This window comes from Argopecten irradians, chromosome 11 (assembly GCF_041381155.1).
Source record: "Argopecten irradians isolate NY chromosome 11, Ai_NY, whole genome shotgun sequence".
NCBI classification, from domain to species: domain Eukaryota; kingdom Metazoa; phylum Mollusca; class Bivalvia; order Pectinida; family Pectinidae; genus Argopecten; species Argopecten irradians.
In genome coordinates this window covers 17,853,801-17,877,730 of record NC_091144.1, presented here as the reverse complement: position 1 = coordinate 17,877,730, position 23,930 = coordinate 17,853,801, and the positions used below count along the sequence as shown (strand labels likewise).

Here is a 23,930-nt window from a genome sequence, read left to right as displayed (position 1 = left end):
ACATACGTAGCTTATTTATATTGACTGCATATATTAACACAAAAATGCATTTAAGTTCGGTTATTTTGCTTTTGGTGCATGTGTATTCAGAACTTCATTCCATATAAGACATAGTATCATTGATTTTTTTCTCGGAGGCAATGAATTATTCTTAATATTTTTATCTTGAAGAAAGATAATAAGCTCAAACTGTTCATTATGGTAATGATGTAAAGTAAATAGCTGTTGTAACTAAAATACTGATTCGTCTGCTCCTGTTTTTGACAGAGAAAAAATACCATCTTTAAGAATGATAGGTTTGAGATAACAAGCACAATTATGTAGTCTCCATTCACTAACTATTGAAATGAGTGATCTGGTGGAAAGTTATCGTGAGTCATTTGTTAATGTAAACTACATTTAAATGTTCCAGTATCCAATAACACATTGACACATTGTTCGCATTCTAGCAGTATATTTTTGTTGTTGTGAAACAGCAATCATAGGTACGCTAAGCAAGCCTGAGCACATCAAAACAATAATAAGAATCCGCGATGAATATTAAATGCTGTTTTGTTCCCTTCACACCCTAATTCAAGGTATAAAATAATTAAACACACATGTACATTAACTGCCACAACGATAATCGATGTGTACAATTACCCAATCAGTGATGTGTTCCGATGTTTACTTGGAACTATTTTGTTTTGATCTTGGTTCAGATCTTGTGTATTCCCGAAAATCACACACAACGCCTTCTTACATGTAATTAATTCCTCCGCAGTAGATTTTCTTAGTTTATCTATCTAGTTGAATGGTACAAAATTGATGCTATAAATGATGATAAATTATATTTGTTTTAATGATTTATACAAAAAATAAGATTCAAATGTGTTTGCAAAAGTCTTTTATTTGGCTGACGTTGTGTACTATATCTGTTGAAGTTACTACGCTCTCTTCCATCTAGAGATGTGAAATCTCGAGTTGCCTCCTTTGAAACGTCATTGCTATTACTATTAGGCCTTTCATTGCATGAATTTATTAATTATAGCTACCTTTTAATTATTCAACTAAGATCAAATCAAACAAATCCATTATAGAAATGATACATGATGTGTCAATCTTTAGTCAACATTAATTCCATCTTTTTTCTGAAAACAATTACCGTAGTAACCGAACTATATCTGACGAAATTACTACGCTCTCTTCCATCTAGAGATGTGAAAGCTTGAGTTGCCTCCCTTTATAAACCTCATTATTATAATGTAGTGAAAGTGCACTGCATAAGCACTTGCTGTTCGACTTGTTCAAGCCGTGGTTAAACAAACATATTTGCAACAATGTTTCATAACATCAAAGGATTGTTGTAATAGGTAACCAAATTATGATTTTTTATTTGACAAAAGTATCTGGCCATGATCTATAAGTCAAAAGTCGGCAAAGCAAAGTGATACACATGTCTTTCTAACAAGGAAATCACTACTTAATCCAGAAATCGCAATATTTCGGTTGTTATTAGGTATGGATATTAATTAACTTACTTTCTTTTCTTTTAAAGAGACATTGATGGAAGTGATAATTTCAGTAATTAATACATGTATGTGTATGTAGATTACTTACATGCATTAAACGAAAATAGCACTCAGATTTTTACCAGATTCATTGGTTTATTAAATCCACTTATTTCAGAAAAAAAGAAATTGATTGTGACCACTGATTGTGGTTGAATCAACTTTATTATAATAAAATAATCAATATCTTTTGTTTAACTCCAAAATTCAACATTGTACATTAAATAAATACAATGCTCTACAGACAACATGTTCACTAAATTTAATGTAAATGATAAACCAATTATTTTATTCTTTTGTTTGAGTCCTTCATTCACAGCATCTATGAGTGGCCTAGGCACTTTGATTTACAATTCTTGCGCAAATGCAGTGATACAATTTAAAACAAACGAATGTGTCATTGTCACATTTGAACTAAGTTTTACATGATTAAAATAAGTTATTACGTGCATCGTGAATGCTTTAAAAACGCTTTAATTCCAGTTACCGAAAATATCAATTTTGACAAAAAAATATGTTTCGGAACTAAAGGCAGTGGTGAAAATTGTTATTATGATTTCAACCAATCAAACCGCTGTCAGCTTCAACTTAGATGAAGATAACCATAATTCCTCTCGTACGTACGTTCATTAGACAGCTTGGGTTATAACTGGACGGACTCCCTACCTGCGATATGTTGCGTAAATGGATGTGTGCATGCTTAGAAGATTGTGGTATATTTATGCTATGTCTCAATTTTATTGTGATATATTTCAGAAATATACAACAACAAAAACACTAAGCAGTACACCCCATCCGTGTAGATTGTGCTGACAATGGACATTCTCACGTTATGCTGAACGGATAACACGAGCAGGAACCTTCTCTTTATATGTTTTAGGAGGCTGCTGTGTGTCCGTTTTATGTCGTCTTGTTATAGTGGAATTCTTGTCTTTTTGTTTCTCCAAAGTTTTACCAAACATATACAAAATTATGTAACATATAAGCAACATACAACTTTCATTCCTAGCACACATTATGCATGTATTTTGATTAACATAGAGTTGAATTTTTGTCTTTTTCATTAAAGAAAGCCAACGAAGACAGCAAACAAGTACGTCCCCCCGGTCACATTATACTGATAACGGACACTCCCTTTGATGATGCTCGGTCAAGAGACAAAACTCATAATCTTGATAAATATAACTTTTAAAATGTAGCCACGACTATACAAACAATGGGGGGCAGCAGACACAATGCTAACGCAATATCCACAGGCAGGATATAGATGACATCAAATATCCTGAAAACACTTTTTTTCGATTATTTGTTACAAATATGCTACCGTTTTGAAAATTCATTACCCAATCAATGCATTCAACTGGTAATTACGGTGGAATAAATCCCAGCTGGAAAATTTATTGTAGCACGCTAGCGTTTCGTGCTTAATTTGCCGTTGTCTAGTTGGCATTCATTATCCCCTAATTGTCAATTTAAAGCATGTCAATTCTTGCTTTAATAATGATTTTAATGTAAAATTTTGATAGTTTTGCATTTACATTTCATCAATAATTAATCATCGACGGAGTGGCCATTTGAACAGTCATATTTCACTATCGATTGCATGACAACTGTGACGTCACAATCGTAATGACGTCAAAAGACATTGAGAACATTTCCCATTACATGAGATCCCATTGTCATACCAGGCTATCTGAGACAGCCCTACACTTTCCTAGATTACGGAAATTGTAGTTAAGATATCTAAATGGGCCGAGTACTTGTTAAGTCAGCCAAAGAAGATCTTCCAAACCAGTTCCGGCGACCCTTGATGACAAATAGTAATAGATAGAAATTTATGCCGTGGACCTACATGTACCGGTCAACACACAAACATACGAAGACGATAGAGAAAATCAACCCACCGGAAATGTGCACGACAACGACGAAAGAGATACATGTAGCAGTAAGTGTAAGAATGTGTTACTTGGTGCATCTAACTGTACCAGACTAGACAGCCAAAGAAGATCTTCCAAACCAGTTCTGGCGACCCTTGATGACAAATAGTAATAGATAGAAATTTATGCCGTGGACCTACCGGTCAACACACAAACATACGAAGACGATAGTAAAAATCAACCCACTGGGAATGTGCACGACAACGACGAAAGAGATGCATGTAGCAGTAAGTGTAAGAATGTGTTACTTGGTGCATCTAACTGTACCAGACTAGACAGCCAAAGAAGATCTTCCAAACCAGTTCTGGCGACCCTTGATGACAAATAGTAATAGATAGAAATTTATGCCGTGGACCTACCGGTCAACACACAAACATACGAAGACGATAGTAAAAATCAACCCACTGGGAATGTGCACGACAACGACGAAAGAGATACATGTAGCAGTAAGTGTAAGAATGTGTTACTTGGTGCATCTAACTGTACCAGACTAGACACAGACTCTAAATACATAGTCAACGCAGCCGTGTCCGGAACAACTCTAAGCGGGATAGACGTCACGATAGATAAAGCTATAGAAACACTTAATGAGACAGACGAAGTGAATAAGGTGGTAGTATGTTAAGGAACTAATCACAGGCGTCTGCTTCTGGTTTGATAAAAATATAATAACCTACCCCTACTATATGAACAAGATGTGACACTCCGATACTTCAACTGTGGAACGGAAGTGGAACTCTTCAAGTGAGCATTTGCAAGAAGCAATCTGATCAGTCAATTAATTTAATTAACCAATCAGATTGCTCCTTGCAAAACTGCTTGCTTGAAAGATCAACTTCCGTTCCACAGTTGATGCATCGTCCGCTACTTGGATACTTGGTGTCCTGTTTCATATTAAAAAACCGTAACTTCGCGATAAAAACCTGGCATACACTACAAAAAAGGATTCTTAATTAAGGTACGTTGATTAAACGAGCCCACAATCAATATTTTCGTCAAATTTGGTCTAATTTCAAAGTGAATTGGAGCGTGGCCTCAACTTCCGGTTCATGGAGTGTCTCACCTTGTTCATATAGTAGGGGTAGGATATTTTATTTCTCCAAAACCAGATGCAGACGCCTGTGAACTAATGGTGTGTCTACCAACAAACAGGAAGCCACAAATGTAAACATCAGTGTCACTGAGGCACTTGGTAAGGTCAAGGACGCGTTTCCGGAAGCGAGTGAAAAGGGATTATGTACGATAATTCCGAAAAAAAAGGTAAGGACAACAACATCAACCTTCTGAACGAAACGACTGTTGAGGTCAATACTTTTATTAGAAAACTTTGTGAAAAAGATGTTAAGCTCAAATTTATTGACCTACATATGGCATTTATGTTCAACGGTTCGCCAGTCAGAGCCAATTTTGATCCAAACAATCACAGCGGTGTTCACATAAACAAAACGGGTGCAGAGAAAATCATGAACATGTTTAGCTCATTCATCGAATCTGATGCACCCTCGCCGGTTAGAAGTTCAATAAACACTCCAAAATAAGTAAGGAAACGTGGTAGAAATGGCATGTCAACACCGCCTGAAGACAGACAACTGTCTAAGTCTTCCAGAAATGATACCTAGATGCTTTGCCTGTACTGTACATACAATAAGTAAATATTCGACATTACCAATCATATAATGTTCATATTCAATTTTCATGTCCAGATGATACGTTTGTGTGCGATTATGTGTGTAAATATGTATATGTTATTATTCAGGTCAATAACATAACGGTATACATGTACCTTAATTATACTTGTAGGTACATACATGTACATGCTGTAGGCATGCTTTTGTATTATAGGGATCATCCAACTAAATAAAAAAGACCTTTCGAAATGGCCCCTGTGTATAGAAGATTGAGCCCAGGATAGAATTTAACCCAGCCGCTGATTGACTGGCTAATTATGAATTTCAAAAGTAAAAATGTTTTCTGACAGGTAAGTATTCCTAGATAACCATGATATGAATTTGGAAATTCATATTGCGATTTAGGTTCAAAATATCATTTTTGATAATGAATGGGTAAAAGCATTAGAATTTCAGGATTTTTTAGTGCAAAATGCGCCTGATTTCAATAAAGCTACCCTGGTTGGAGTTTGAGCAGAAGGACCCAAACTTTTTTTCTATTTAGTGTTATATGAGAACCTAGACTTTAATTATAGAACACAATATCTAACTAATATTCCTTTGTTTTAATATTACAGTACAAAACTTTAACAAAGTTTAACAATGTGGTCTATGTAAAATTATTTAGTTGGTTGCTCTCTTACAGTGAAATGATAATGTATTACTATAATATATTTGAAATTGTAATTTATTCTCGAAGTTACAACGTAAGAAGTATAGAATGTAAATATGAATCAAAAAGAGTGCGTGGAAAAAATATAACCAGAATGTTAACTTTAAGTTTGTAATGGGTGCAAATTGTACATTAAGTAATGGATAATTTCCGAAACCCTGTCCAATTTATCCTACTTAAAACCCAGCTCCAACAACCTTGATTACCCGTTTTAAAAATGGAACATCCCACTCACCTGTTCACTCACCTGTTCATTCATCCGTGACAAATAATGGACAGTGTCATTGTTTGGCTTCATGCATGCACTGTCAGGTGTTGTAGCTCTCATTTTTGTTCTAACCAGTGGGGAAGTAACACATATATGAACATGTCTGACAGTGATAATAACATTTTTGTTACCCAGTCATCATTCAGGGATGTAAGGGATGTATCTAACTATGATACAGATGATGTACTCTGTGGTGTTGTGCATATGGAGAATCAGTATAGTAATATTAATAAGCCATGTTTCACCGTTCGGAGTGACCTATTTTCCGACATTTCATCTGATGACGATCGTGCCATTGTCCAAGCTTCAATGGAAATTGAAAAGACAGGAAGAAAGAGATTTATGTCTCCATTGAAAGAAACAGATTTACAATGTCTTCTTGATGAAAGCAAGGGCAAACAAATGGAACATAAATCAAAATGGGCTGTTCATTTATTTAACACTGGTAAGAGGAAAGAAACAATATGAACTGTGAACAAACTTTTTCTACCCCGTTACTTCAAATGGAACCTCAAGAAATGTCAGATGCTATGTGATTTTTCATAACAGAAGTACGGAATGTTTCTAGAAAGGAGTACAGACCCAATACCATCTATGAGATTGTTATCTCTATCCAACATCATCTTCGTTCCAATGGGAAATTTGTTAGTTTTTTGGACGATGAGGTCTATTCTAAAATGAAGGAAATCCTCAATGCAAAAATGAAAACCCTTTCAAAGCAAGGCATTGGATTGGACAGGAAACAGGCGGACATCATCACATTGGACCAAGAAGAAACTTTATGGTCTTTGCAAATTTTAGGACATGACACTCCACAAAAACTGCTGAACACAATGATTTATCTCATTGGACTTAACTTTGCTTTAAGAGCAGGACAGGAGCACAGAAATTTGGGTACGGACCCCTGTCTCAGATAAAGCTTATGAAAGATTTTGACGGCCGTCAGTACCTGCAATATACAGAGGACATTTCAAAGACCAATGCTGGGGGCTTGTCTCACAGGAAAGTAACTCCAAAAATGACCCGAGCCTATGAGAGTTATAACAAGGATAGATGCATCATCCAACTCTACATGAAATACATGCAGGCAAGGTAAGTTTCTTTTCTCTGTGTTTCTTCAATATATGTTACGACCAAAGAAATCAACATGCCGATGCTTTAACACTTACATGCATTTAACATGATTACGATATATGGCCTTTTTGTTATAAATATATATTTTTACTCAAGAATTAATTAAGTATATAGCATATTGTAAACACTCTTTCCTATTACTGATTTCAGACCGGTAGGCGCTAAAACAGATGCGTTAAAGGAACGTGCTGGTATGCGGACGCTCCAGTCGGCGTACACACTCTCCAAGGGACATTGAAGTCTATCTGTGCAGAAGCTGGATGCCTAGGAAATTACACCAATCACTCCTTAAGGGCTACGGCGGTAACGCGATTGTACTCGGCAGGTGTTGACGAACAGTTAATTGCCGAAAAAACAGGACATAGGTCTAATGCTGTTCGTGTGTACAAAAGACCCAGTGATCACCAACAGCAACAAATGAGTGAAATTCTTCGTGGAGAAATCCAAAATGATATGGATGTGTGTGGTGCCAAGCGCCTTAAACCCTGTGACATGACTTCTAGTGTTGGAAGAGAAATTACCTGTAATATCACGAAAGGTGGTGTCAGCATAAAGTGAAGTTTTGAAAGGTTTCAATCAAATTTGTTATTTTCATACAACAGTGTTTTGTTATTATTGAAAGGAGATTGTCCATTACTTGGAGAATAATGCGCACGACTGTCCATTATTTCCATTTGTCCATTATTAAGGGAAATAATGAACAGTGGAGTCCAATAATGGACACATAGGTGTCATATAATGGACAAAACAACAAAGAAATATTTACAAGCTGGGTTTTAATTAAGCATACATCACATTTCAAGTTATCAGAATATTTTAGAGATAACCATGGTAGAATTTTATCTTGTAAGTTATCAGCAAACAATAAGACATTCCAAATAATTAATATTTACACACCTAATAAATGTGATGACAGAAAATGGTTTTTAATACATTGAGTAGATTTATCATATCTGATGATACCATAGAAAATATTTTAATAGGTGATTTTAACTGTGTGCTCGATAAGTCAAAAGATAGAAACTTAATCCATAATAGAGAAGACATTAACCCTGAATTAATTGCATTTATAAGGAACTTCAAAGTCACGTATTAATATGTTCCTTACACATGAAAATATATCGTCATTATTAAGTGTGCTTTAAAATAAAACATTATCCTTACAGTGATCATAAATTAGCTTCGCTGAAAATATTATTATACGAGTCTGATAGAGAACCAGGCTCTTGGAAATTAAGTGAAAAAGTTATTATTAATGATGTTTTTTCAAAATACTCTAGAATTCTGCTGGAAGTGCTGGATAAGGAAATAGAAAAACATGATAATATTTTAGAATGGTGGAATGTGATGAAAAATTAAAAATAAAGAGTTAGCAATGGAAGTGTAATACTGGTCCAGGGCAATACACTTATGTCTCCTGAGGCGGTATTGCATGACTACCCATGCAATAAAGCCTCGTGACGTCACGGCGTCAACAAAATCTATATAAAATTATATTTCTCCGGTAAAATTTTTAACATTTTTTTCACAAATATGACTGGTTTTACTATAAAGGATGCAAACAACGGAATTTGTTATGAAAATATCACGTAATTTTTCATGTATGGAAAATTGACTTCCAGTCGTCGATGTCTTCAAATTTATTTCAAAATAGCTGTAAAATTGCAATAAAACATCGAGGTATGAAAGAAAAAATACTCTTTCATAAGTGGATATGAAGGATAATCAGACTGTCATGAATACAAGACAATTTTCTGTCTCTCGGAAAGGATTATTTTCTTGTTCCATATTTTGTTAACACAATGGATTGTTTCCAAGAAATTATCTGTCAATTTAATGACGTGATGAAGACATAACTCTTGTCTATTGTGTTAATTGTTATTAATCCCCAAATGTTACATTTATAAAATGGTTATATATAGAACAAATACATCTTCATTTTCATATCTTTTAATGTTCTATACATGTACAAGTCGTCACTTATTTTATACACATGTTTACATACAAGTCTTCTACACACAGATAATTCATAACAAACTTACTTTCATCCATATTTTATTATATAGTATTTCCATCAATAATGTACTTATGTAACAAAATGATATTTTACTTGTTTGGTAGCAACAGAAAATGAAGATAAAGAAATAAGATTAAATTTTATGATTGTTTGCAAATTACAGCCTTAAAGCAAATGTTTTGTTTATGCTTATGTAACTGACGTTGCCAATACAGTAAATATATGCGTTATGTAAAGGCGGGATGTGATATATCTTCAGAGGGATGATTTCACCGTAATAGTAAACAATTGATGAATAAATCTACCATTCTTTACTATCCAATCAACAGAACAGATTTCTTTTATAGTTTATATTGCTGTATTAGGTATTAATATAGTGAATTTCACGTTTAGATTATGTATTCATGTAATGAAGTCAGTTCACACTTATAAAATAAAAACTATTGAAAATATTTCATAATTTCAGAAAGATATGATTACTGACGACCAAATGAGAATTGCTATAACATAAACTACTAGAATGTGTCTCAAAGACATCTCATGTAAAACAACATCATATTCGCACGTGAAAACCAACAGATAAATGAAACACTCATATTTGGTATAAGTATTGTTTTTGGTACAATAAATCACAGACACCATTGAATACTACTTCCATTTATGTAAACTGTAATTACGATTTATCTTAATCTAACTTTGAGACAATCCTCAATTGATTACACGCCTCGTTGTCAAAAGAATTGTATCTAGAATGAATCTTTTTATTACTTTAATGGGATATCATTTTTATAATCAATCTGCATAGATGTTTATAAGGGTCTATATCATAAAAGGTGTATCCAAGTTTAATTTGATATATTGGTATTTTATTATTATCTTACTGCTATATGTTATGCTTGTTTAATGCTTCTGATAGTCGATACATTAAATAGATTTAATTATTGTAAGAGTTACACTTGATATTACATACCATTTACACCTTCGTTATCCTGCCGTTTAATTAAAAAATCCCATGTCCTCATTTTAATTTTGAATTCTGATTATTTATCAGTCCAATTTTTGTCCATATTGTAAAGTGACCTCCCTTGCTTATAGGTATCTGTGTGACGTCATCATTGTTAAGCAAACCCCACACCGTTTACTCTAAAACGTGTGAGGTTACGTCTGCAAACGCATGGTGTCACAACCAACACCTACGTGCAATGACAGATAATCATGTAAATTACAAATACAGAATAGCAAAAATCCCAATCAAAGTATGAATATTTTGGATAACACTTATTCACACTTTGACTACCATTCTTCTCCGTAAGTTCTGCAGCAATCTGTTAAAGGCTTCCTTGAAGACATTTGGATTAGGGCTCTGTAGTGGATTAAGGAAGGATTTAGGAGACTGAAAGGTGGGACTATCCGTCTGACTGTGTTCAGTCCACAGGGATAAATCTATAGAGGCAATCTGGTTACAAAGTACCTTCCTGTTACTGTAAAATATAAATAGTACCTTCCTGTTACTGTAAAATATAAATAATAACATTGATATTATCTGGTTACAAATCACCTGCCTGTTACTGTATATAACAACATTGATATTATCTGGCTACAAAACACCTTCCTGTAACTAAAGATATAAATAATAACATTGATATTATCTGGTTACGAATCACCTTCCTCTTACTGTAAATAAAAATACTAACATTGATATTATCTGGCTACAAAACACCTTCCTGTAATTATAACTATACATAAATAACATTGATATTATCTGGCTACAAAACACCTGCCTGTTACTGTAAATATAAATAATAACATTGATATTATCTGGCTACAAAACACCTGTCTGTTACTGTTAATACAAATAATAACACTGATATTATCTGGCTACAAAACAGCTTCCTGTTACTATTAATATAAATAATAACGTTGATATTATCTGGTTACAAATTAACCCCTGATTACACATAAATAAATATTTGTGATGCCAATTAAAATGTAAATAACAAACTGCTAACAATCAAGACAAAGATATATAAATAGTTAAAAAATGAGCAAGTTCATGAAAAGCATCACAGTATCAAGAGTTTCCTTTACTTTTTCACTTTAAGTTGGCAAGATATTGTAAGAAAATGAATACCTGAAATCATCCGCAGCTAGGAACACTGAGGGCTGGGTAAGCTGTGTACCTGTATTTTGACATAACACTGAAGCCAAGGACGTCTTCTTTATTTCGTTCAGTTGAGCTTCAAATCAAGAAAAACATCATCATTTTAATTACATGTACTTGACACTGTCGAATTGTACATTTATTGATATTAATGAGTATGAGAAAATATTTCAATGAGGTATGAAATTACTCTTCGGTATGACTTGCAATGATTTCAAATAAAATACAATATTTCAACCATGAATTCTTATACCTAATCTCTAACACTACTTTATGAAAACAAAAAGGGATGTACAATTCCGTTTCATAAAAAGTTCTGATTTCGAGATAACATTATCACGAATATTGCTAACGTAAATCGCACGCGAACGAAAAATTGGGTTCCAATTATTGCTTCAGAGAGGTCGTACTGTATTATACTCACTCAAAGTAAACCTTGTGTCCGCATGGTCCGTCTCGTACCAATGTCTGTCTCCGCTCTGGTACTTTTTGAACTGTCTGGCTATGATGCATCCGAATGTGGGTCCCACAGCGGCCCCAGGGAGACGGACCTCTGATAGACCTCCAGTGTATAGGTCTATATCATCCGGGTGACTACAAAGGGAGATAATCTGTTATGTTTATGCTGGCTAGGTCAATGTAAAGTCTCAAGTGTCAGGTTATAAAGTTTGAACTTGAAAAAAGAAACTGCAATACAAAACATCACAAACGATTGCTATAATAAAGAAGCTACATGTATAATGATATTTGTATTCCGGATTTTGATGCTATAAGTAACAAGTATGTCTGCTTTTTTATATCATCTCTCTACGTTTCAATAATAGTAAACGTTCTATAAAGTTTATCATATCGTGTGTTTGCGTTCAGAAAAATTGTCGATCATCCAAATATTCTAGGATATAAATAAGTAATATTCACACGTACGAGTAAACTTTAGCAAGCAGTTTTCTGGTAGCTGTTTCATGGTCCACAAGTCTCCCGAACCCGTCCCCGAAGTGTAGTGCCGTTTGTAGTCCGCACCACTTCCTCCATGTGTTGTACGGGGGAAGGCCGTGGTCACGCCCTCTCTGTATGTTAATAGCGGCGAGGTCAAAACTCTCCCCGTCCTCCTTCAGGAACAGGAAGTTTCTAACACTGTCCTGCAGCAGTCGGTCATTCCGGTCGTGGTAAGAATTAGACATCCACCGCATCAGGTTCTCATCCCCATCCGAATCAAACATTAAGTCTGGCCTGTTAAATTGTGTATGTAGAGGAATGGCTTTAATAATGCTATAATTTTTCGCCATCATGGCTAACACTCCCGGAACTTCCGAGTGTCCGAATCGGAAAGCTGAAGCACCAAAAGCATTAGAGGTTGAAGCATCCACAGTGGCATCGTACACATTATTATAAGTATTGGCCGTTGGAAACAGACCGTACTTGTCCATTTGCTCCCTACCAATAACAATGGGAAGGTATTCGGAGAAAGCTATGTGCTGTAGTTCAGCAGCGACTATTCGTTTTGCCTCCTGAAACAGATGTTCGTCGTCCCAGTTTGGATTATATTCACGTAGTTTGTCCGCTACCCTGTTGTGCTCTTTCACGAACAACAGATGTAAGCAGGTCAGCGTTGGGACCACGTGACGGCGACCATCGCCTTAAAAGGAAAAAATAAAGGTTCAATTAAATAGGAGGTATACAAGAAATACAGCATAACTTAGAGTCCAACAAGAAGTCAATGACAATCATTAGAGTTACTGCCCTTTAACCACATAATTATGATATAACACAGCGGCTTTACAATGAGACCCAATCTGATTAAAATACAGATCCATATTATCACTACGTTTGATAAGAGGTCTGCCAACATCCCATTAGCGTTCACGTTCTGGTGACCTTTAGAAATGGCCGATCAAATTACTGCTGCCAGAATCGCGTTTGTGGATAAAACGGGTTCAAAAAGCTGTCAGAGTTATTTTCATGTACGTAGTCTTCTCGCCCAAAGAGCACAATAAAGCTAATTGTTTATATATATTGGGACGAAATGGAATTTCCAATTGATGCAGAAAGGTGTAGAAAATGCATTTGATCTGAGGTACAGGTAGTATATAGGTCATCCGAACAGGACTCCTTATGGGATGTTGTCAGATTCTCTATTGAACGGAATGGTTATAGGGATCTGTATTTCCATCAGATTGCAATGAAACTATATCGGTATTCATACATCCACGATACTCCAGCGGTTCCGATCAATTACGATCTCTGCATCCCTAGACTCATAATAAAACTGGAGGCAACAAAATAGGTATTTAAGTCCTTTGATGCACATCAAAAGAGCCGCACAACGGTACACTGCAGTTGGGCGTTGCTCTCTCTGTAATCTTCAAAGGATATCTTTTTTTGTTTGTTTTGCTGGCCTGTGTTTTCCTCTGAGCTGCCTTCAGTTTTACTATGAGAAAGCCAAGAGGTGGTAAGATCGTAAGTGATCGGAACCACTGGAGTTTCGAGGATGGTATCCACACAGCTGAAATGCTACATAAGCAATGTACACATAATTTAAGTTGGAACATAAGCATAAGGCAAGCAATACCTAATCAAGCGAGAAAACGGCGTAAGGGAAACGAAATATCATTAAAATTATTTTATAACATTCATGAAATACATTTCGAAATGTCTTAATGTCATTTTGCTCGATGCTTATTTGTTCTTATTTTTTTCTCTTTGCAGAATTTATATGTGTCTCATTCAATATCATTAGTACAACATAAACAACTGTTACTATAAAATTTTGCTTACCTGACTGGAAGCAGTGATGGCCCGGTGATGATAGGATACACTCGTTGTCGGGGGAGCTGTGGAGGTGTCCAGAGGGGGTCAACTTGATACGGCCTACAACACACACGAGGAACATAAATATAAATACAGGGACATTTATACGGCTTTGTATACTGTAAAAGGTACATACTAAACAGTTAACTCCTCTACAGTATACAGGCCAGTCGAGAACTGCTCACCAAACTTAATTTATACCTTTCATCTCAAGGTTTTGCCTTGCTTTACAGTTGAGCCTCATTCATTCAGTTCCTTCTCTATCTACTGACCCTGTTAAAACCAATCTGTTTATTCACTATAAACTACCCTCTATATTCAAGCCTTTTTGCAACCCAGTCATCTTTGCTTGAATGCAATGTTTCCTTGGTTACCGAAGAAGTAAATTGTGGTAAAATATTCATTTACCTTTCCTAAAGCTGACAATGCAAGTTAAAGTGCACATTTGCTATCAAATTCAAAACTCATTTCTAAGACACACCCTGGTTATGACAGTGCCGAAATGATAATGAAGCGAGTCAGGGGAATGCCTCATAAACGATTCTTGCAAAACCTTACTTTTTAAATCTCATTTGAATGGTTTTAGCTTGCATTGTTAGCTTCAATGATAAGATAGCCTACCGTTACGGTGCAGTCGGAGTTCATCCTGATGGACTTTGTTAGATCCGTAGATAGTCGATCCGTCTATATAAGATGTAGGATGGTTCATCTGTTCTCGGTGTCCTGTAGTAAGTAAATGATATATTCAATGATAAGATCTATAGTAGATATATAGTATTAAAACAGTTTGCACCTTTCAAATGTGTTCAAACACAATCGAAAATTATCGTTTTTACAGATTCTTTTTTTTTATATTGAATACAAATTTTGATCTTGGTACTGTCCGTGTTCTTATTTTAGCACAATTATATTTTAGGGGATTATTTTGAACAACTTTGCGCAACGTTGCATTCCTGCACTCACTTGAATTGCTCCATCAGAGACATTAACAATGCAACTTGCACAATCATATTATATTGTAAATGCTTTATAAATTTGCATTATACCATTTCTTGTCGAGAATCTCTTCCAATAGCAGCAGCCAATTTTAGCTACACAATTTCGTAAAGTGGATGATTGGTATCGTCTGATCAAAATTTTACCGTTGTTGTACTTTTATTTCATGTTTTTAAAATGCAGTATAAATATAAATTATGTCGTGTCTAATAAGCCATTTTGACGGAGGATATTTACATCTTAATTTTTAGGTTCAAATAAATCATATTGGGAATTCATTGGATATTGTCATAGGATTTATTAAAAAACACAATCAAATTTGATTTTCAAACTTAAGCATTTTTTAAACGGATATAAATTATTTGCACACATTTACATGTATATATACTCTCAAGAACAGGAGAATATTAGCAGATAATGATCTTCAATCCCTTGATGATTGTATATAAACATGTATGTTTGACACGTCATCAATACCGACCTGGGTCACAGTTCATGTATGGGGTAGCTGATGATCTGGTGAAGCTCATACACCATCCCCTAAACATGGGATCGTCCAGGGGCACTGGTATAGGGAAACAGTGATCGCTAAAACAGCAAAGGCACATTACTCATTTATCATAATAGTACTGGAATTATATTACAGTATTTTTCTTATTTATATTATTTTGGTACCCAAGGCACATTACTTATTTATCATAATAGTAGTGGAATTATAGGCACATTACTTATTTATCATAATAGTAGTGGAATTATAATACAATATTTTTTCTATTTATATCGTTTTGATACCAAAGGCACGTTACTCCATTTTCTATAATAATCACAGATATTAAATCATATTTTATCCTTATATTATCTTAATGACAAATCAAACATTAATGTCAGACATTAAGTCTAATTATATGGTCACCATTATTTTTATGTGTTCATTAGGAAGAACTTCAAATGTGTTTTTGAAACTCGTCAAAATGATTAATGATCTTACTCTTTGTTTCCGAGTGGACAGCACTTCATATCCCTTCCTTTGTCATCTGTAAAAACATAATTGCTCTGTTTAATGTAATTGGTAAAACCAATTGATGGTATTACCCTTTTAAAACACAGAGTATACAGACACGTTCCCTTATTCATATCTCTTACTTCAGTATGTGGAACTACGCTATTGATGCATCAAATGGCAGTCTTTTGTTATGAATATACAAATGTACAGATAATATCTCTGATAAAGTAGATGAAAATATTCTATAAAAAATTAATATGACTTTTGAGTTAAATACACAGTATCAAGTTATTATTATCATTGCAAACATTTTCTGATGAAACACATTTGTATTTGACATAACTGAGTGTGTAGTGCATTATCTTTAGTATGTATGTGTACAGTACCTTTTCCTTTACCTGCACATGTTTGTAAATATTTCATCTTTTCGTCGTATGGGTTTATACAGTATCTTACCGTATCGACAGGTATGAGAAATACGTTACCATTTAGCACTGGTGTGTGAAGTACGTTACCTTTTAGAACAGATGTATAGAGTAAGTTACCTTTTAAAACAGACGTATAGAGTAAGTTACTATTCAGAACAGGTGTATGAAGTATCTTTCCTTTAAGAACAGGTGAATGGAGAAAGTTACCTTTTAGAACAGGTGTATGGAGAAAGTTACCTTTTAGAACAGGTGTATGGAGTACGGAACCTTTTAGAACAGGTGTATGGAGTGCGTTACCTTTTAGAACAGGTGTATGGAGTATGTTACCTTTTAGAACAGGTGTATGGAGTATGTTACCTTTGAGGACATGTGAATGGAGTACGTTACCATTTAAAACAGGTGAATGGAGAAAGTTACCATTTAGAACATATGTATGGAGCACGTTACCTTTTAGAACAGGTGTATGGAATACGTTATCTTTTAAAACATGTGAATGGAGTACGTTTCCTTTTAGAACAGGTGAATGAGGAAATTAACATTTAGAACATATGTATTGAGTACGTTTCCTTTTAGAACAGGGGTATGTAATACGTTACCTTTTAGAACAGGGGTATGGAATACGTTACCTTTTAGAACAGGTGAATGGAGTACGTTACCTGTTAGAACAGGCGAATGGAGTATGTTACCATTTAGAATAGGTTATGGAGTACGTTACCTTTTAGAACAGGTGTATGGAGTATGTTACCCTTTAGAACAGGTGTATGGCGTACGTTACCCTTTAGAACGGTGTACGGTGTATGTTACCTTTTAAAACAGGTGTATGGAGTATTTTACCTTTTAGAACATGTGAATGGAGTATTTTACCTTTTAGAACAGTGTATGGAGTATTTTACCTTTTAGAACTGGTGTATGGAGTACGTCGTGATCCAGGAATTGACCAAACGCCATGAACATGTTGGTACTCTTTTTACTGTGTACTGCGGTCTGTCCAGTACTGCTATGGACGACGTTACTGATCAGTCGAGTGCCGGACAGTGGTCTTCCCGTCACGGATTTCGTTCGAGGTGCATTTATTTCTGAAATAAAAGAAGAAACCATATTTGTTTTTGTATAGAACCTCAATGAAATACCAAATATTTGGCTAAAGTTAGAGGATGCATAATAACAATGTTAATTTAACATTGAGATATAATCATAATCTCACTTGTATGGCATTTTTTTATTTATTCATAAAACTAGAAAGCATACGATCTACCTCTTTTTGATCCATTTCCATTGCTAAAAGACAGATAACGCTAGAAAAATAATTTTAATACTTTTATAGATGTATATGTAAGCAACAATTAATCGTATTACATTATTTCTACAATAATCAAGTCTGTAAAAAACAAAGGTTTTGAAATCAAATACGGAAATGGTCTGCCTTACCATCGGCGTATTGTGGGGGTAAAAACCGAGTCTGTGGCGTCATCGTGCTACCCCAGAACGGATGGTCAAGATTATTGCACGTGCCGTCGGCTGTCCTGTATCGTGCTAATCGGTCACACGTGATACTCGGGGCCATGAAGTCGCAGTGAGGAGTCACATGTTTCCGCCATTCCTTCATCAACATTTCGTCCTTCATAATGGACTCTGGCCATGCCCCAGTCCTGTACAGAAGAACGTGTGATAAATCACTTCTTTCAATTGTCTTTTAAAGATTAATCATAATAATAATGTTTAAGTTGATATGATACACTAGAAATAAGCATATGCTTGTGAATAACATTTAAATATCCATTATTGAATCTGTACCCTATAACATATTTCATGTACAAAAGTGACTCCCAAAGAACTAACAGTGTGATTTGAAAAAAAAATGCTTACAGTTTTCTGAAGTTTTCTTGTATTTGTCGTACTAGACGAGCGTTTGTATCTAGAATTCGCACGTGCGCATGCGAGTGACCACCTTCGGTATGGTCCATGTGTCCACCTGTAACGAAGGATAGGTCAATAAGCTTATAAAAAATTTATGTCAAAAGGAAGTTTAGCAGATATCTATGACATATGCCCTTTTAATGTAGATAAACATCATAATGCACCGAGGATTACTTATTTAATCTGTTTGATTTTTCTATTTATTTTAATTTTACTAATCCTGTACTCTGCGAAGACCACCCAACAAAGATTCTTCTTGTCCAGTTCAATAGATTCTATTAATAGCTAAGGTCATATTTGGCTTTCACTGTATGATACGGTGTATTTAGTGTTTGTCTCCTTGTGATAGATGATATCACATCCCACCAGGCCAAGTTATACTGACAACGGCAAAACCAATCTTCACACAATGCTTAGCTTAAGGCCATTCTGTATCAATGGAACGGTAAGTACGGCTCGAAATTTAATCACTTTTATCGGTATTTGTGATTTTCTGTAATTTCTAACGATACAGTAAGCACGGTAACAAAGAAATCATGGTTATAAAGTAGTAATTTTCATACCTGTCAAGGTTATTATAACATATCAGCAATATGCATATAACGAGATATGCTTATAACAAAATGATTTTATTGGTCCCTAGAGGTTCGTTAAAACCGTGTTTTACAAAACATAAAAAGTCAAAAACAATAATAAATTACTTCCTATCCTATGGAATGTTATTATTACGTTTGCGGCTTGAACTGAGATGTCATTTTGTGAGATTTTTAATAACTTGTTCCTTGGTACTGAAACCTGTGTTGTTTGATGACTCGACGAGTCAATCGGGTTATGCATTCCAAACTGCCTAAAATATTGGTCAACGAAGGGAAATTGTACTATTAGTTAAAACCAGTTTGTATGATGAAGATGAAAAACAACATTTATTCTACCTTTTCCATGTCCACTATGAGAGTTTTTCTCGGGTGAATTCATCGTGTTGTGTCCATTGTGTCCATTGTGTACTGGATGACCTGCCGTATGTCCACTGTGATGTCCATGCGAATGTCCAGCAGGTTTGGCCATCTTGTGTGGGTTGATCTGTTCTACTGCTGTGTCTACACATATCTTGATTAAGTTAGAAACAAGGTCGACATTGGTGGGCACGTGCGATGAGCGACAGCAACTGAAGAGACTAGCCAGGGTCAAGGACACACGCAAAATTCCCGCCATCATCATTCCTGCTGAATAAATAGCGTAGATACAGATAAGACATTTATTGCAAAATCCCACCAATATCATTAGGAGCCACCAGTTGACAATGTAATCTTCGCTTGTGCTTAAAATATCTTGTAACTTCATTTATTTCCTGCAGCGAATATAACAATTAATACAAAAAAAATATTTTAGATATTCGACTAGGATTCAAAACAATGTTGGCTAAATAACCACTTAACTACTAAAATGTATATACAAGGCTCGTTATTCAGTAAACCTTGGTGATCACAGTGAAAAGAAATGAAACGCACTGGGTATCGTTACAAATCTGTTTTGTTCCATTTACAGAACCCTTACTCTTACATGTTTCTTTCTGATTACAATCACAGAATAACGCTTCAAAATTATTACTTGCCTCGCAGTCATAGACTTTGTTACGGTAATTATACAGGTTATGTTTAAGAAAGTGTCATATGTAAATATGTGTGATATAAGTAGACGGTGTGAGTGTTGATGAAAGAAATGCTGACGATATTGTGACCTTAGAATCATGGAAGGTCGGACGTCATTAAGGAAGACTGAAATGTGGCTTCCTCAGTGCACGATTTACCTGTCACAACCACTCACATCTTAGGTAGGGAAGGTCGTTAGTTTGTATGATGTCTTAGACAATCAACAGATGTTAAGTCATTTAAGACAATAAAAAAACATTAGATGTCAGAATGGTGGCAGCCATGTGAAGTCAACAAACATGATTTTCGTAGAATTTAAAATCATTTAATGACCGATCTTCAAGAAAGCAATACAATTATAAAATATCTACCTATATAACTTTTATCGAGCAAAGACCGTTTTAAACCTGGCACTTATATTAATATGTTAGGACCACGACATTTATTATAGCTATTACACTACGATTCTTAAACTGTATTGATGATCGGGTGGTGTAGTGGTTAGGACATTCGCCTTTCACCTAGCCGGCCGGGGTTCGATCCCCGGCATGGACATGAAAAGGTCAGGGGTCACCTACCCGATTTCGTGGGCTTTCTCCGGGCACTCCGGTTTTACTCCCACTCTAAGACCCTTCGCGCGCTTTCATCTGGACCATCGAACGTGATTTGTATAAGTTGTATAACTTGTTTCGCGATCGATCTAAAATAAACAAAGTTGTGTATGGAAGATGTAATATGAGTGTCATCAATGTGTCTTACGATTGTACTGAGATATTGGAAACTTTCAAAAGTATTGACATATATTTTGTTCTGTGAGAACTCGTAGTTGTGCTAAGACACCAAAAGATTGATGATAGTCAACAATGAAGAGAAAGTGTAAAACACGAAATTATTCATCTGAATAATAATTAGTCCTTGATCTAAAGGAGTATATGCAAATAGAGGTTTTGAGACAACACTGTTGAAATAAAAATCTAAGTTGTTCGAATGATAGTACTTTGATATGTGTTCAATGGTATGTGATTATTAACATCAGTTAACAATGCAATGCTTTTATTTCTTCTTGATTCCATTCAATGTTCTTTGTTCTGGTCGCATGTTTAATGTTATATACGAGACAAGTGTCGCCGTCGCTACTGATGGGTGTTTCCAATCAAGATCAGTTTGTATGTTATCAAGTCATACAATGGACAACTTTGTAAGATAGTGTCGAATAGATAATGTACATGAAAGGTTAATTAAGTTGATGTGCATATATTACCGACCTTTTGACTGTCATGTACATGTAGCTACTAAAACATTATATGTGGCTGTGTTACAAATCACGTAATTTTAGGTCGCAATGCGAAGCCATCATATAAATCGAGATATGTATGATTCTGGCTCATGAAACATTTAGACTTAGCCAAGCAAATACGACATACCTTTTGTAACATCCTTTTTTCAAAGTGTAAACTTAAGACTGTCTTGGACTGAAGTATGTTTCATAGTCTTGAGGCCTGATTCCATAACACCTTTTTGATATAGATAAGGCATGATGCAATTACGGTACTCTATTTTTTCGTCAATTGATATTGAGATTATTTTGCATTATGTCTTAACGACTACCTCTGAATAAATACCAACTTTCCTGGGCCTCCAATTTTAACACAATGTGACATTTTAATAAAGTTCGTTTGTATATAATATTCATTGCTGTTGTCCCTTGGGCTGACTCCAGCAGCAAAAATATGACTTTAATCCATGATATAAATTCTAATCGTATTTGCATTCTGAAGAAGTAGAAGAAGAGCAAGGAGCACAGAAAAATTATAAGCTTTCAAATTCTTTACTGAAACCCACACATCAATTATTATTTATTCACACATTGATACCACGCCTAACTTTATATATTTATATAATGCTGTTTGATGAATCCAAATCAATCCATATTTCTACCACCTGTTTATTATCCCGTTTGAATACAAATATCTGTCAAATACATCATATGTTGAGCGCATTATCTACTGATCAGCAAATTAACGGATCTTTGTTTACACCGAATGCATAGGGACATAACTATCAAATATAAAAGCTATTCAGAAATAAAAGTAATTTCATTTAAGAATCTGTCATTCTTTGATATCATGCCAATAGGGTACGGCCATGATAAATCGAAATCACTAATAATTTTATTTAAGAAATTTACCTACATAAATAAAGGCGATGTTTTGCTTTTATGTAAATACTACATTGATATTCTTATTGAAAGGATATGTTCTGTTGACCTTGAAATCAAGGTCACTGTTTGTATTAAGCATCATTAGATTACTTCTATCGTAATGAGACAAATAGGCGAATCATACAAATTAGTTATTAGCATGCTATTTCAAAATATGTTGATCTTCTGGATAGTTTCATCCTTGTATCCCCAACGTAACATGTTTATATCTTCCTATCATATGCTGCATTTTCGATGTTTTACAAGATTCAACATATTGCAGGTATTAAAAGACGGTTTTGAAATTAGATAAAACCTGGAACTCCTTATTTTTTCACTTTGTCTTAGAATGCTTGGATTATCAATACTATTTGGTTTTAAAAGTATTCATTCATAACTAAGGGTCTATGAATTGTATTTAATGATTTTTATTGTTCTACAAATTATATCTATTAACTCAGCGACATGTTAAAATAAAGAAAAACATAACAACATAAATTTGAATATCAAATCAATATCAAAATCCGGAATAATATATGCAAAATACTAGTAATTTGATTTTAATCAATTAATTGGGCATAAATGACTGATTGTTTTCGTGAGACAAAATAGCTGTTAATTATTCTCTTTTCTGAGCATTTTTTAAAGTAGTAATAGTAATTGTTGGGCATAACTCGTAAGTGTGAACTTAGCCACATAGCTCGAAAAACTATCTTAAATCGTAAAAAATACTCAGTATTTGTTTTTCCTTTCAAAAGACATAACTAACATGTACTTAGCAAAGTCGAATTATTCTGGTAAACAGAGTTAATTAATTAAGTTTAATGGCACCATTATGTAAAAGGGATTTATGTGAACATGATATTAATTGTAAAAGATATAAGTAGTTAGAACGTACCATGTGGATGCAGGTGTCAGTCCCGGAACTATTCCCCTGGCTAGTGGTGAGAGATACACTGATACACTGGTACGATGGGTCCTGACATCTGTGAGCCTGTAACACATAAAGGTTCCTCACTCCTCACTTGATTGACAGCTGACAAGTCCTCTAATATGTTTTATTAATTAACCAACTCTATAGATCAATTTAACCTATGGTAATATAGTTTTGTAGTACACATTATTACGAAAGCTGTTGAGAGAACTCGCTGACATGTATGTTCATCCCAAACCACATTTGGTGAATATGTCAATGTTGTGTGTTATAGTCGTGCCTGCTTAATTGCACTCAATTTGAAAGTCACGTGTTCTCATTCGTGAATGCTATTACGAAACGTTTTCTTTGAAAGCGTTATCAGAAAAACAATTTACCGTCAAGTATTTCAAATAATACTGGTTAAGCTGCCTATTTGACTTACTTATGAAATCGATATCACAATCTTATTTCCTTTCCATTATTCAACTGTAAATCACATGTCATTCCGATTGTTTTCAACTTAGTTTGTTTTATCGTCCTTTTGTCCATCTATTGTCATTAATTTGTGTTTTGTTGTTTTATTACATTTATATAAACTTTATTTTT

General features: G+C 34.7%; 1 protein-coding gene across 1 annotated transcript; it reads right to left on the bottom strand.

The window, feature by feature from the left end:
• Nucleotides 1-9,106: 9,106 nt before the first annotated feature.
• LOC138334882 (peroxidase-like protein) lies at nt 9,107-23,566 on the bottom strand. The gene is made up of 13 exons (XM_069283709.1): nt 23,307-23,566; nt 19,492-19,782; nt 18,509-18,614; nt 18,071-18,291; nt 17,536-17,718; nt 16,200-16,245; nt 15,693-15,799; nt 14,837-14,938; nt 14,183-14,275; nt 12,332-13,043; nt 11,832-12,001; nt 11,378-11,483; nt 9,107-10,727 (listed from the first exon to the last, which is right to left on the bottom strand). Exons 2-13 carry the CDS (start codon nt 19,775-19,777, stop codon nt 10,529-10,531), a joined length of 2,331 nt encoding a protein of 776 aa, XP_069139810.1. The 5' UTR covers nt 19,778-19,782; nt 23,307-23,566; the 3' UTR covers nt 9,107-10,528.
• Between the last annotated feature and the right edge of the window lie 364 nt (nt 23,567-23,930).

What these genes read in the sequence shown, in the direction of transcription:
- LOC138334882 (XM_069283709.1), bottom strand. Translation starts at nt 19,777, where the DNA reads ATGATGATGGCGGGAATTTTGCGTGTGTCCTTGACCCTGGCTAGTCTC. An exon ending in ACCCCCACAATACGCCGATG is followed by an intron (nt 17,719 to 18,070) that starts GTAAGGCAGACC and finishes CTTTTATTTCAG; the next exon opens with AAATAAATGCACCTCGAACG. An exon ending in GGACACAAGGTTTACTTTGA is followed by an intron (nt 11,484 to 11,831) that starts GTGAGTATAATA and finishes CTTGATTTGAAG; the next exon opens with CTCAACTGAACGAAATAAAG.